This window comes from Oryctolagus cuniculus, chromosome 1 (genome assembly GCF_051225735.1).
Source record: "Oryctolagus cuniculus isolate XC-2025 breed Fujian yellow rabbit chromosome 1, ASM5122573v1, whole genome shotgun sequence".
NCBI classification, from domain to species: domain Eukaryota; kingdom Metazoa; phylum Chordata; class Mammalia; order Lagomorpha; family Leporidae; genus Oryctolagus; species Oryctolagus cuniculus.
This window is the reverse complement of record NC_142867.1, coordinates 75,554,970-75,571,276: the sequence shown is the minus strand read 5'-3', so window position 1 is coordinate 75,571,276 and position 16,307 is coordinate 75,554,970. Positions and strand designations below refer to the sequence as shown.

General features: G+C 35.4%; 1 protein-coding gene across 15 annotated transcripts in view; it reads left to right on the top strand.

Annotated features, from left to right (window-relative positions):
* The window catches only part of DLG2 (discs large MAGUK scaffold protein 2), a 2,253,656-nt gene that overhangs the window by 1,200,537 nt on the left and 1,036,812 nt on the right, over positions 1–16,307 (top strand). For 2 of the 15 annotated variants that reach the window (XM_051821283.3, XM_089332067.1), the window contains exon 1: positions 11,296–11,808. The exons of the other annotated variants lie outside the window; for them this stretch is intronic. In XM_051821283.3, the coding sequence (XP_051677243.1) occupies positions 11,731–11,808 (78 nt within the window). In that variant the 5' untranslated portion in view covers positions 11,296–11,730. Of the gene's footprint in view, positions 1–11,295; positions 11,809–16,307 lie in introns of those variants that run through there. 15 annotated transcript variants of the gene reach the window in all.

The window sequence follows — 16,307 nt, the reverse complement described above, 5'->3', positions numbered from 1 at the left end:
CAACTTATGGTCTGGTGTTATATGAACTCATGGCACTTATTCTTTTGTTGTTTTATCATGTTACTGCACAACATTTCTTGTACTGTAACATGGTGCCTTTAAGATAAAGATACTGAGGGCAGACAACTTTTCAAAATTTAGAAGCAAGTATGAGGCAAACCAGTATTCAAAGCCCTATTCTTTTAATGTGGGCCTGGATAGCTCAGTTGGTAGAGCATCAGAGGCAACTTATCTTGATTAAATTACTTGATTTCTCTGGACTTTAGTTCCCTCAATCTATAAAAAGAAGACAGGGATTTTTGTAAAGATTAGAAACAAAAGTGTTTCCTAAAGTTTGATATACTTAAGGTGGTATATGGCAAACATTTTAAAAAATATACTTAATTTTAATGTACATTATAAAAACCATACCTAAAATATAAATAATCTGTTATCCTTAAGCTAGATTTTAAAAAATTATTTGGGCTCTTCAATTTTTATGTTATTAATATTCTATTTTGCCTTACATGGATATTTATTATTCATTAAAATATTTTTATAAGATTTATTTACTTATTTGATACAGTTACGGAGGGAGAGACAGAGAGAGATCTTCTATCCATTGGTTCACTCTCCAAATTGCTGCAATGGCTGGGGTTGGGCAGATCTGAAACCAGGAGCCAGGAGCTTTTTCTAGGTGCCCCACATGGATGCAGGGGCCTGAAGACGAGTCATCTGCTGCTGCTTCCCCAGGAGCATTAGCAGGGAGTAGGATCGAAGTGCAGCAATCAGCGCCCATATGGTATGCCGGCTCTGTAGTTGGTGACTTGTCCCACCACACCACAGTGTTGGCCCAGAAAAAGTCTTGTTTTTGTTTTTTTTTTTTTAATGGTAATAAATTCTTTTTAACGTAAATGTGTTTAAATAAAAAGTGATCAATTTAAATTTATATAACCTAAGAAAACTATAGAGCTAGTATGTGTAAAAGGTGGATGATGTTAAATAAATACTAAGATAATGCATATTAAGTATTTTAGTGAGCAAGATACTTCATGAATCTTAACAGCAACATACTTTGCTTCATATGAAGATACTTAAAGTGAAGGACCTGACGTATGGGATGCAAACAGCAAGTCAGTCTCCTATCCTTTTCACTTTAGTCAACTACAATGTAGATAACACAATTATGCTATTACATAGTTTTAAAAACTATTAATTCTTTAAGCTAGAGAAGGGTTGCAATATTACCGTGAATATTTTCAGTAACACTATCTGCAATTGACATTTACATTGAAAATTTCGGCAGCTGCTGTTTCTGTTTTATGTAGGTGGCAGGATGGAAAATAGAATGGTTTGTATGTTTCTGTTAGTGGGTCTCATTATTAAGGAAATGAACTAGGGAGTTTATTTATTTATTTATGAATTGATTTTATTTATTAAATTTTGCAAAGCAGCATGTGTTCCTATGGAAAGGGAGAAACTACAAAATGAGAAATTTGACAGCTATTTTATCAACAAGTGTCAGTGATTTACCTTTATAAATTAGGTTTTTGGAAGCATTTTGAATCCTTGTTAGAGAGACTCTGTTTTATCTCATTAGTATGAAGATTAGTATGAAGTGAAGGTGATAATCAGTATTCAATATGCACCTATATAGGTCCACCTTTCTTCTCCCAGGGGTATGAAGCTGTTTAATTCAAGTAAAATACTCATTTATTTAATCATTCAGAAAATAATTATCAAATTATTTAAAAACATTGAGTGCCTACCAAGTGCAAAGGACTATGTAGATCTCGGAAGATAGAAAATAAAGTAAAGGTATGGCTTTTGAATAATATTTTAATTGTGACTTCCTTGAATCTTTTGCATGGAAGATTTCACAACAAATCTTAAACATTCTGCTGCCACACCTGCTTATTAAACACTGAAGCTTCGTATGCAAGTCAGTTAATGTCACCAGTTTGTTTTTGAGGTAATTTACAGGGATGCAACTTTAACTTGCTTGTGTTATGTCCAGATCAGTGAGTTCCGGACACATATTCCAGGGTTATATGAGAATCAGTAAAGACCTTCAGGGTGAGAGTGTGGGGTTTTGGTGTCTATCCAGGGCAGGACAATTGACTTTGTGATCATTCGAAGAAGAGAAATGAAACTAAAATCCCTATGGAAAGCCGGAAAAAAAACAAAAACTTTAAAGAATTTTTAATTCTAATGAAAGGACTTCCAAAAAGGAAATTGATTCACGAGGGGAGGAACAAAGAGGAGTGTTTCTATTATGACTGGGAAATGGACAGAAGAGTAAATTTAAATGCTTTTGAGTGAGGAGGATAACAGCTCCAAAATAACAAGCAAAACAATTGTCATGAAACTGCTTCTGGAGTAATGAAATCTCTGGTCAACTAGCAGAGGGATGTGGAAATTATTCTGCTACAACAGTTGCACAACTAAACATCCTGAATTCTCACAGGAATTATGATCCTGATGGAGAAGATCTCAGAACAAAATGTACAATGAAGGGCCAGCGTCCTGGCCCAGCAGATTAAGCCACCATCTGCAATGCTGGCATCCCATGTGGGCCCCAGTGCAAGTCCTGACCACTCTACTTCCAATCCAGCTCCCTGCTAATGTTCCTGGGAAACTTGAAGAAGATGGCCCAAGTCCTTGAGCCCTTGCTCCCATAGGGTAGACAGGGATGAAGTTCCAGGCTACTGGCTTCAACCTGTTCCAGCCCTGGTCATTGTGGCCATTTGCATTGCGAACCAGTGGATGGAAGCTTCTCCCACTGTCTGTCTCTTTCTCTGTAACTCTGCCTGTTGAATTATAAAAAAAATCATTTTAAAAATGTGAAATGATATGTAGAAACACTGTGAGTATATCACTAGGACTAGACTGAAAGAGAATTAGAGACAAAGACTACAGAGTAAATGTTTTAAGTTAAAAACATGATATAAAAAGGAATAAAAAGCATAAGAAAAGAGCAGAGCACAATGTTAAAAAACGAGATGAGTTTAAAAGAGAATATATGGAACGTAAAAGCAACTAACTGTCATAAGTAAATGCTCTTGGGTTGAGCATTGTGTGTGGCAGATTAAGCTACTGCTGTATTGGAGAGTCAGGGATGCAGTCTCCCCCTGGGCTTCTGATTCAACTTCCTGCTAATGTGCATGCCGGGAGGCAGTGATGGCTCAGCTGTTTTGGTCTCTGCCATTTAGGTGGGAGACCTAGATGAAGTTCTAGGCTCAAAGCTTCAGCCTGGACCTGTCTTTAGATTTGAAGGCATTTGGGGGAGTGAACAAGCTCATGGAAGATCTCTTTGTTGCTGTACCTTTCAAACAAATATAAACAACTAAATCAACAACTAAATAAACTTTAAAAATGCTTTCTAGGTGCATAAAGACAACAGATTAAAAATAGAAATTGAATAGGAAATAACTATATCTAAGTTTAATGCTAAAATGGCACCAAGAATGAAAGACGAGAAACGTATTATCTATAATAAGCCATAGGGCAGTAAAATAAAATGTTCCAGAAACAATATAATAGGATTTTAAGAGGAGACAGTAACAGAGCAAATGAAAAGTAACATTAAAAATTGATTATTAAAATGCAATGTCTTATTGTTAATTTGGCTGTTGGTTATGAGTATGATCAGAGGACCAAAAACTCATTTATCTATATACTTCCATGCATTTCTTTGTATGCATACTGTATTTTAATAAGATATTTTAAAAAGATATTTTAAAGATAATTGTCAGATCAAAGAACTCTAACGAGTTCCAAGCAGAATTTTAAAATAAAAAGGATAAAAGGAGTCTTCAGAAAGTCCATGGACAATGTATATTATGAGAAAGATTATGCATTGATTTCAAAATCTTTTGCACTAAAGTGAACTTACCTTTTAATTTAATTTGTTGCAAACTTCCTGAAGTACTTTATTTTAATGAAACTATGGTTCAACAAAGACAAAAAAAAGAATCCTCAAATAAATCATAGAAAGGAATATATTTAACAATGTAGTGACTAGATTGACAAAAGACATATCATAATAAAAATTGATGCCAGAAGACAATATGGAGTAATATCTTCAAAATGTTGAGGGAAAATCACTGTCAATCTAGAAATCTCTAGTTATATTATTATTCAAGGAAGGTCTAAGATGAATGTAGACAGTTCAGGAAAAATATAGAAAGATTGAATAAATCTAACCATCATTTTTGCAGCAAGACTATTAAAATATAAGCATCCATAACAAGGAAATTTAATACATAAAAAAGAGTTAGAATACTGAAACTGATGAGAAAATAAACTGACAGGATGTGGGAGTCACTGTGAGTAAAACTTAACCATTAAAATTAATAATAGTCATGGCAACAATCATAACTGATTTAGTGTTGGAAATAGAACTACAACAAGATAGAACTAAAATATGTAAAAAATTAGTGTGGGATATTGAGGGTGGTATAGAAGTATACAATTGTACAAATTTTTAAAACATTAATTTGAGAAGTCATTATCAAGTGAAAAGGATGGTTAGCCCTTCAGGTAACAATATAAACTAGAAAACATAGGTATTGTGCTATATGGAACGGCAAATAAAACTAGAACAATAAAAAGGAGTCCAGAAACATGATTATATGTACACATACATGATCTTGAAATATGACTTAGGGGTGTTACACATCAATAAAGAAAATGGATAGCAATCTTATTTACTGGTAGATAGATAAACAGAAAGATTGCTTTTGAGGGATAATGGGTTTCTACTTTCCACTATAGGTTAGAAACAGAAGCAAAAACAACTTGAAGTCATGTGCAGCAAGCAAAAAATTAAATTGCTTAAAAAACAATATGTTTATAACTTATATGAGAGGATTTTTTGAAAATAAAATATGTGCTAACAAGTGAAATCATAAATAAATTTCAATACATTTAAAATTTTTATGAGGTTTCTATATTAAAAAACATAAGTAGAGTTAAATAGTAAGTTAGAGATTGGAGCAGAGATATTTTAAGGCTGTCATAAACAAAGACTTGGTGTCATAAATAAATATAGTAGTTCTACAAATCAATAAGAAAAATATGACCCTATTCAAAGATGGGCAATGAGAAGAAGGCAGTAAACATGCGATGAGGTGCTAAGTCTGAGCAATAATCAAGAAAATGTACCTAAAGACTACAAAGAGCTAACACGTATTATGTTTGGGAAAATTATTAAGTCTGACAATATTGTGTCATCTAGATTATCAGACTTGTAGAAACTAATAACGTAAATGTGAGAACAATTTATAAGTAATTAAAGTAAAAGATGGACACATCTCATGATCTACCAATTACATTTTATAGCATGTACTCTGGAGAAAATTGCATGTGCTTAAAGAAAGAGATACAAGAATGTTGATTGCATGTTATTTTGGATGAAATTGAGGCAATGAATTTGAAGGAAATGAGATGTGTAGATTTTGACTATCTTACAAAGAGCCTATTTATTTAAAAACTAATCTGATTAAATTATGAGAATGATGAAATGTTGAGTAGATCTGAGTGGAAGCTATATGGATGAGTATTATGTTCTTTACATTTCTGTATGATTAAATATGATATTTTACCTTTTTATTTTTATTATTATCTTTTTAATTTTAAATATAAAAACTTATGTAAAGGGAACAAGTTTCATGTATTTCATATATGCAGTTTTAAAAGCATAATGACAATTCTCACCCTTCTCTCCCTCTCTTGTTCCCACTGTCCCTTCCTTCTTCCTCTCATTTTTCATTTAATTTTTACAATGACGTACTTTCAATTTACCTAATGATAATAAGCTTTATCTTCCACTAAACAAGGAATTCAACAAGTTGTAAGTACAAAAACATTGTTCTTCAGAATAGACAAAGGTTATAAACAATAATCAAAACTCAAAATATCAGTATCATTCCTATACATTACTTTTTGTGTACTCTGTAGATTAGTTACCACAAATTAGAGAAAACATGATGTTTGTCTTTTGGGGACTGGCTTATTTCACAAAGAATAATGCTCTCCAATTGCATCCATTTTTTTTAAAAAAGACAGGATTTCATTTTTATTTTTTACAACTGAATAGTATTCCATTACAATGTATTTATCCAGTCATTAGTTAATGGACATCTTTAACAAATGAGTTAAAATTTCTCCTGGATGAAAGGTCAGTCTCTTCCAGAAATGGTGCTGGGAAAATTAGATCTCTGCATGCAGAAGTATGAAACAAGACTCCATATACCTCTTAACAAAAGATCAACGCACAGTGGGTCAGGGATCTAAACCTGAGACCTGAAACCATCAAATTACTAGATGACAACATAGGAGAAATTCTGCAAGACATTGGCACAGGCAAAAATTGCTTGCATAAGACCCTAGAAACACAGGCATTAAAGGCGAGTGGGAATATATGAAGTTAAGAAGCTTCTCAACAGTAATGAAACACTCAAAAAAGTAAAGAGACAGCTGAAATAATGTGAGAACATATTTATAAACTATACATCTGATAAAAGATTAATATGTGGGACATATGAAGAGCTTAAGAAACTCAACAATAAAAGAATACAATTAAGAAATGGGTTAAGGATATGAATAGCCACTTTTCAAAAGATGAAATACAAATGGCCAACAGATATGTGAAAAGGTACTTAGGATCATTAGCCATCAGAAAAATGCAAATAAAAACCACAATGAGGTTTCAGCTCACCCCAGCTTGAATGGCTTCCATCCAAAACTAGAAAAAATAATAAATGCTGGAGAGGATGTGGGGAAAATAATACCCTAATATATTGTTGGTTGAAATGTACACTAGTGCAACCATTATGAAAAACAATATGGAGATTCCTCAGAAACCTGAAAATAGATCTACCATATGACCCAGCCATCCCATTATGGTAATTTATCCAATGCAAATGAAATCAGCATATGAAAGAGTTATCTGTACCTCAAGTTTATAGCAGCTCAGCTCATAATAGCTAAGATACGGAATCAACCCAGATGTCCATCAAGATTAAACATTTAAAAGAAAGGACAAATGAGATATTCAAATGCTGAAGAATTAGTTTTGATTATTTTGAGAGTAGAAAAATATACTTGTTTAGCCATTTATAATCAATGCCATGTTATTTGAAAGGACTGAAAACATTGTTTTCACACTTGTCTACTGGAACAAACATATCTATCAGCAAGTTGACCAGTTTGTATACACTGACTTTGATACACACATAAATACATAGTGACCATTTGTCCTCTTCAGAGATAAGAAAAGATGCAGGGAGATTTAGCTTTCCCTTTGCCTTTTTCCTATACACAAGCATTAATTATTACACTCTTTGCAGTTAACATTTGTTAGTGGACTTTTTTTTATATATATAAAAAGCTAAAACAAGTGGTTTTCTCCCTCAGCTCTTATTTTCTACATATCAGTTTCTTTTTTTTTTTTTTAGATTTATTTATTTAATTGAAAGAGTTACACAGAGAAAGAAGGATAGGCAGAGAGAGACAGAGACAGAGACAGAGACAGAGAGAGAGAAAGAGAGGTTTTCCATCTACTGGTTCACTCCCCAGTTGGTCACAACGGCCAGAGCTGCACTGATCTAAAGCTAGGAGCCAGGAGCTTCTTCCAGGTCTCCCACATGGGTGCAGGGGCATAAGAACTTGGGCCATCTTCTACTGCTTTCCCAGGCCACAGTAGAGAGCTGGATCGGAAGTGGAGCAGCTGGGACTCAAACAGGCACTCATATGGGAAGCCGGCACTGCAGGCGGCAGCTTTACCTGCTATTCGATAGCACCGGCCCCATACATCAGTTTCAATGTCATTGTGCATTGACATTTATTTTGTTATACATCTGTGTCCACAACTATATAGGGTTCCTTTAGAGGAAGGTTTAGATTTTATTCATTTAGAGGTCTTTCGTGTTTGACATACGATAAGTACGTCAATACATTTTTGTGGTAAAGCGATTCCTACCTTTTTAATCGCAAAAATAATACGAGTATATTTTCCTGTAGATAACTAGCAGGATGCATATATAGAGCAAAAGCTATCTGTTTTTATATTTTCCTTTATATTATGTTTATATTGATTTACTCAGTTTATGTGGTTTATATTCTAAAGATACTGTTTAATAATCAACTAAAATCAGTTGTGAGTCCAAAAATTATCAAATATCCATATAAAATATGCAAAAAATACAAAAATCATTACTTGATTATTGACTTTACACTTTAATTATGTCACAAAATATGTTTTCACTTATTTCTTATCAATATTGAACATAGATAGATTTTCAAGTTAGCAGATATCACTTTCTGTGATTTAATTCTTACCCTATTTTTATAAGTATCTAAGACATATATAGATAATTTTACAATGAGAATCACTCAAGTGCCAGGCTGAAAATTTGGTTGTGTAATACTTTAATGGCTTGATTTAAATATTGCATTTACCTTGATAATTCAGAGAAGGCTCTCAATGTGTGTGTGTGTGTGTGTGTGTGTATTTGTTGAGGCATGAACCTAAAGCTGCTTACAAGGATTAATGTTGCATCTCAAACTCAGCTGTACTGGTAGGCCTCTGTCATGCCAGAGATATTAAAAATGAAATTATAAAGGAAAGGGTCTGTCCAGGTTCTGATCATATACAGATGGAAAATGGCTGAAAAATTTGTTTTCCTTCCACAGCAGAGCTGTAAAAGTTATTTATCTCAATTAGGAGAGCAGTGGTTAGAGACTATGAGGATTAACTGTAGGCATTTGCCACCCTCTTTGTTAGCAAGCACATCTGTCCACGAGAGAGCCCAGGGAATATGATTGTATAAATATGGCAGTGTTTTCATTCTGCTGACATTATACGCATCTTTAAGACACCTTTTACAGCTGGTATTTTATAGATATGCTTCTATTGACTCTTTCAGTTTTTCCCAGTGTATTATCTTCCTCCTTTGTCATAGATACAGATGACAGATATATTTTGAATATCCTTATTTTGCTAAGTATTTACATAACATGTGCATGGGTCCTGACTATGCTTGTCCTGCTCCACACTGCCTTTCCTACCTGTGACTGCCTATTTAAGGAACAGTAGCTATCCTTGATCTATTTTTAGCTCAATCTTAGTTGTAGACTCAATTTATTTTATAAAAAACTCCATCCTTGAAAAGATTGTAAAGTCTCTTTGTCAGGTGTGTGAAGAAAGTCATTAAAGGTTTAGCATTTCAAAACTAATAAATCAAATGATCAGACGTCAAAGATATATCCAAGCCTTAGCTCTAATGACTCAGAAAATATTAACTCTCATTAGAAAGCAAAAATGACTTATGATTGATCAATTTCATCAGGGGATTCTGTTTCTCTCTCTGATATCACTGGTTTGAAAGTTCAATATTTTTGGTCTCACTTCCTTATTGTATGATTCCATCTCAAAATGTGAAAAACAGAATTTTTACCCATCAATTTTAGGGAAATTATTTCTTCTCATCCTTTTATATGCATCATTCTACTAATTCTATTAATTCAATTTTAACCACAACATGATTTTGACAAACAGAAATAATGAAAACCTTTAGAATTATAGCAATATTAATGTAAGCTATGTTTCTGCTGAATAGTTCTTCAAAAAACTAAGTAGGAGTTCTCATGTATTTATTTGTTAGATTCTGTGGCACATTTCTAACAAATGGTACAGGGTGTAATGTGGAGAACTTTGCACAGGGGTTGTCTAAGATTGTCAAAAGGAAATTAAAGGAAAGCAGTACTTGTGAGAGCACAGAGCAAAAGAAATAGCTAATGGCAAAACCAATCCCTGGGTGGCAGCCAGGCACGCCAAAGGAGGTAGAAAGAGCTGAGCTTCCCCAAGGGTGCCATTGTTGGCTTTTCAGAACACCGAATGATTTTACCACAATCTGTGTCCCTAGCGAGCACTAAAGATCTCTGTTCAGTACTTGCATGAATACCAACAATCAGAATCATAGACTCATCGTCAGGAAGAGATGTTAAAGCTCAGCTATCCAATTGTTTTAATTTTCCATTGAGGCAAATTTTGCCCACAGACAACAAGGAAACAAATTAGAAGCAAAGTCAGGTTCAGAAAACATTCATTCTTTCAATAATCATCCATTGAATGCATTGTGTTAAGTATTGTACTAAGTATAAGAGTTACCTTAATGAATAACATGAACATGGATTTTGATTATCCATTTCCTGTCATACAACCTGCCTTTAATTACCTATGAGGCTATCCAATATTCTTTACAATATAAATTTTAAATTGACTCCAGACTCAACCCCATTGTGCAATAGATCTGATGTGACTTGTTGAGAGAAGGAGTTCTTTTCCCAGTGTCTTCAAGTGTATTGATGTTCACAGGGCCCGTCTATCAGTTCATCTGGAACACTAACTTGATTGAATTTAGTTTATGTGTCACTGAAAGGCAAGTTTTCCATGCCAACATGGGTAATTGGTTTTCATTCTCCAGTAGAGTTGGCAAAGGGCTTAAACATCTCTCATTGGAGAAAACATCTATCTCTCAAAATTGACTTTATCTTAAAGTTGCTCAAATAATAGTCTAAACTCTGATAAGGTGGTTGATATTGGGGTGTCTATTATTAGTAACAAAAGTGAAAAACCGAAAGAGGCTAGTTTAGGAGCTGCCAGAAATCTCCCTGCCTAAAGGTGATATTGTGGTCATGAGTTTAACACTGGGTGTCACTGCGAGAAAACCTGGGATTAGCAAAAGAAAAAGAAAAACCAAAAATGATGGGCTGTTCTCCATGGAAATCTTCAGTAAAAGACAAAAGATTTATATTGATCTCTATTTTAGTTTAAAGGTAGACTTAAACCCCTCTCCACCCCTAGTCCCTGTGCTGAAAACACATGCTAAAAAGAGGCCTCCGTTCTTTTAGAGGTAGAATACACGACTTTGAAAACTAAGTGCTTGGACTCAGACATAGGGAAGGGATACTTCATCCTGCCACTTCGGCCAGTGTATAAAGAAATGGTATTTTTCTAACTGGCTGTTTATAAGGCTGCTTGGAAGGGAGACACGACTTTCCCTGGACCAAATGGAGTTGAGAAGTGGGCAAGGGAAGTGTGCTTGTGTTTCCAGCCACCCTAACAGTCAAGAGTTGTCTTGCGGATCTAAGCGGGATGTAGGCTCCAGGGACACCTGTTTGTGCCTGCAGAGCCAGATCCAGAGCCCTGCCTCTCCCCCGTGCCTTGGCAGCTCCTGTATTGGCTGATTTACCTGCGAGGCTGAGTGTAGATCTGTCTTTACGCGGCCACCGCCGCCAGCACGTACTGTCAAGACAGAGGGAAGCCAAGCGAGGAGTGCAACTGCCGGAGCCAAGAGCGGGAGGTGAGCCGCCTTCCGGACGAGTTGACTGCGGCTTCTTTTCCTCCTGACACACATGGAGTTTGGTGGCGACAGTGCCGTAGACCGGCAGACAGATACTTAGCCAACTGGATGTGTATAAGCTGGCTGTAAAGGCAGCGGCCGCCTCACCCGGACCTCCTGCTGGCAGGATGTAAATATACCTGCAGACTGGCCAAACAGGACTGCCTTTTCCCCCCAACCCCTCCCTCCTCCCACCCTCTCCCTCAGCTAACCAGCATGAGAGGAACTGAGAAAGCAACAGCCTGCAAGTGACAGCTCCAGCCTGATTCCGTTCGTCTCTGAGCCGAGGTGGGAAGTTGATTGTGCAGCAGCTTCATTGTGAATTCCTTTCACTGGCATCGCTATGTTTGCCTCTATCTGGTATGCCAAGAAGCTGGGTCGCAGGTTCGTGCACAATGCCAGGAAGGCGAAATCAGAGAAGGTATGGAATGAGTGGGAATGAAGATTGCCTTTCCGATTTGCCAACTGCCTGCTTGGACTACTGGTTTGAGTGCAGACGCAATCTTTATTAGGCTGAGAGGAGAACCTGCCTCTCGCTGTGAATGTGGACCATGCCACTCTGAGAAGGGGTAACTCACTTAGGGGGAAGCATTTAGGGTTAAGCAGGATTATTGGCTATTCAAAAGGTTTGGTGAAATCGTCAACTGACAGAATGCCTTGACAGACTGAATATTCCTTTAAATTACATTGAATAAAAGCAATTGAGCAGCTGCAAATTTTGCTTGTTCAGGGAGCTCTCTAGTAAACTTGTTGCTATACTGCATTATTTTTATTGCTGTGATCTAGGTTCTGAGGAGGTCATTATACATACCTGAGTCTTTGGTGTATGTGTTCTAGTGTGTGTCCTAGGAACACAAATTTTGTACTTTCAGTACCATTGACCAGACTCTACAGGGGTGTTTCATAGCTTTTCAAATAAGCAAAGCCCTAATTTCAAAAGTGTTTATAATGAACAATAATTATATATATATATAATTAAATAGTTATGGCTATCTAGGTAGAATGGCTTTGCATTTCTTTTATTCAGCATGACTAGTTGTTTCCAGAGAACCTCTGCATGGATTTACCTCATTGTTTATGTTTATTTAAGAAATTAAAAGCGATTGTAAGTTCTAAGGTGTAAGCTTAGAGATAACAGAAGATAGTGGCTTATAACTCTAACTTGTCCAGGGCTGTCTGAGGTTGTCACATTTAAGGAATCAGTATCCAACTGAATAGGTTTTGAAAACTTCCAAAGACAACACATTCTTGTGAAGCTGAGATTTTTCCATATTACTCAGAGAATGTAATCTTTAGCCCAGTCTACTTTCTGCCAGTTATATTTTTGAAATTGACCCAGAGATGGCTCTGCTGGTCTGTAGCAGTCCTTTCTGTCAACTACAAGGGTGCTTTCACTTTAACTTACTGTTCATTCCTTTAGAGTGGGAATGCTGATAAAGTTAACAAGAATCCAGAGGTAAACCTAGATATATTTGGATGTAATGTGGAAAGAGAAAATGTCATTGATTTCTGACTTAGGACTGCAGCCTTTTAGAATGTTCAGGTTTCAAGATTGTAGAATGATGGCCAATTTGCTATTCAATGACCCTCTTGGTGGAAGAGAAGGAGGGGAGTTTGGGGTAGAACTGGGAAAGATTTCAAACCTAACTCTTAATGCACCAGCACCATATATATAAAACAGTTGGCTTTTTATGGTTTTCCTTCATTGGAGGGGGGAGTGCTTTTCAAGTAATTTTAAGGAAAAAGGCTGGAGTACTTGTAAAAAGGCCTTCTTCCTATAAAAATTATAGGTTGCATAGATGAGAGGAATGTCAGACCACAAATGGCTCTGAAAGCCACTGGAAGATAATGCTTTCTGTGAAATTATTATGCAAAGAAAAGTTGAGCCTCACAGTAACACTTAATTCCAGTCTCAAATGTGGTAGAAAGCAGTTTTATGAAATTCAGTGCAGAGTGCCTAAAAAGCTGTTAATTCAACAAAATAAGAGGGGTTTCCTCCTGAGTAGGGTAAGATGCTAATAAGGGGCCTCCAGTGTCTTCTGTTCATTTCTGTGATGGTTAATGCCTGGAACAAGCAAGAAGAAGCCAAATGTGAGGGGAAAGGTTTCAAAATCTTTATCTTACTCAGAGAGTAAGAAACATTCACGTGAGGAAATCAACATTAAAGAACAGAAGTTTTACTTCTCTGAGTGATAAAGACCAAAGGAAAAATTGTTGACTTGAATGCCCTTCTGTGAGCCAAGGAATCTGGGAGTTAATTTTCAACACTAGGTGATGATAACCAACAAGAAAACAGCATCTCGTTTTTATCATGGAATTTTATTCACAGAGCTCCTCGAATATATTAAAGGATATGCCTACCTTGAAAAATGTAGGCCCTCAGTTGATGCTTGGGGAATGGAAAAGGTTTATTTATTCTGTGTATCTCATTTTATCATGTGGCTTATTTAAACCAACTATTGTGAATTAATATTTCATCTAAAAGTTCAGTAATATACTTTAACTGAGGAAGCAGCTAAAAAATAGAACTGTGGGCTGAATAAATTCAAATAAAGCACTCCTATAACATCAGAGACAATACAGCTGCCAGTGTAGTGGGGACATAAAATGCTACTAAGCTATATTGTCATGGTTTATCATCAAATGAAGGAAGATGCATAAAATAAGTTCATTGTGGAGTTTTATTTAGAAAATGATGAGTATGCTTAATTGTGAAAAAAGCTATTGATAAATTCAGAGCATGTTTTATAGTATTTAGGGTGATAAATCTGTATCATAGACAATGATTTGATGATTATGAGTTTTAGTACTCGTTATAAATTTTGGAGATTTTTTTGTAGAAGGTAACATTTTTTTCCCTTCCTACTCTAATGAAAGCACTGATCATAGCCCTTCAGTCATATTTTAACATTCAGTGTGGTCTAGGAAGTATCTTCCTCAAGGCTGGGGTTAATTGAAAAACTAATTGGGAATGTGCAAGTCTAAATGTCACCCTCAACAAAGAGAATGCCTTATACCTGGTTGCTTGGCCTACTGTTTTACTTCATCCAATGCCAATAGAGTGAAATAGCATCCTGGAATGTCCATAGTAAGGTTCATAACAATAATAATATTGATATGAACCCCTGTTCACATACATCATGCATCAGCTGCTTTATACATAAGATTCGATTTCATTCTTACAGCAACCCTATTAGATAGAAATCATTTTTCTTGAAAGAGAAGACAGCTCTCCCAAGGACACAATACTAGTAATAAGTATATCAATCCTGTGATTTGAACTCTCGTCAGTGCGAACTGTTCCAAAACTGACTCCTTAAGTCTCTAGTGCTCTTTTGTTACCATTCTCCTGGAACCTCTTTTTTGGTCTACTCTGAATACAGTTAACAATCTTTTCTCATATTCCATACTTTTGTCTATTAAATGATGGATTGCATTTTCAATTAATCTTAAAGCTTCTTCAGCTGCCCTTTTATTCTATTATTATTATTTATATGGAATTCTTTGGAATTCCAAAGTCTTGAGGTTTATAGAATCAACGTTAAGGGTTACATAACTCAACCCCCTTATTTCAGAGAAGACTATACCTAAATTAGACAATTGTCTGTCTTGTTAAAGATTTTATGCTCTTTGTCCTCTCTAGTTGGATAAATCCAGCAAGCTATTGTCTTGGCATGTACTATTCCATTTAAGTAGTTTGTAATTGTCACATCATTATAACCTGAACATTGGCATTTGTACTCATTGTTTATAGACTCCAAAGATGTCTTTTCTCAAAAAGGACTTAAATGCTTGATGATTGTAGATGTGATCCTTTTAGAATGAGTCAAAGATATTAGGTGATTCATAGTGCCATTTTTCTAAAAAGGAACAGCAAAAGACTCTTTGTTATTCTTTCAGTAAAGAGACTTTGTTTACACCAATGAATTCTATGAACAAAATTATGTTAAAATTATAATATGAAATCAAGATTGCTTGGCTGAAATAGAATACTTCCATTCAAATCATTACTGTTTTCTTGACCCTGTGTAATTAATTCCGAAGTTAGTGGTTACTTTTTTGTCTGTTGTCACATTTCAACTTAAATGGCTTTATTTAGTCAATCTCCAGATTGTGTTACTTTAAAAGGGCAGCTGAAGAAGCTTTAAGATTAATTGAAAATGCAAAATCTGTTGACATATACCATGCAAGATTAAAAATGCTGAAAGTTGTGAACTTCACTCTCCTATCAACAAGCTATTACTTCTTTCATTTGTTTTCATTTTCATTTTTATGTTTATTTACTTATCTTTTAAATGCATACTATGAAAAGTACATGCATGATGCATTTAGGAAAGACTAGCATCAACATCCATCATTTAATAGTTACAAGTATGGATGAATTTGTCAGTGATGGAAAATCTATGAGTGATGTAACAGAATCCACATAACCTGACATTAGCCTATATTTACCTTAGAGAAATTTTTAAGAATCAGCACACTTGTTCTAGCCTTTTCCCCATCTAAACCAAACATATTAATTCAGTGTAAACTAAAATGAAAGATTACCTGGTAATGCAGTTTTTGGCAGTATGGTTAAGCAAAGAGTATTATGCCCTGGTCCATCTTGGTATGTTTAAAGAGTATTAGACTTAGAGTGAGGTCAAAGACAAAGGAGATTAAATCAATCTTTCTCTTTTCTATCTAGCTTGAAGCCAATCATTCAGCTTGGCTGGCCTCAGTTTTCTCATCTGCCAAATGGAAGTAACATCTGTGCTTCAGTAGATGGAATGCACTGGATAAAATCTAAGTCCCTTAATATGGACCACAAGGCTCATCATGGGATGGCCTCTGCTGTCTTCTCTATCATCATATTTTGACCATCTCCCATTAGCACTCTCTATCCAGCATTCAGAACTGCATGTAAACTCCTAAAGGGCC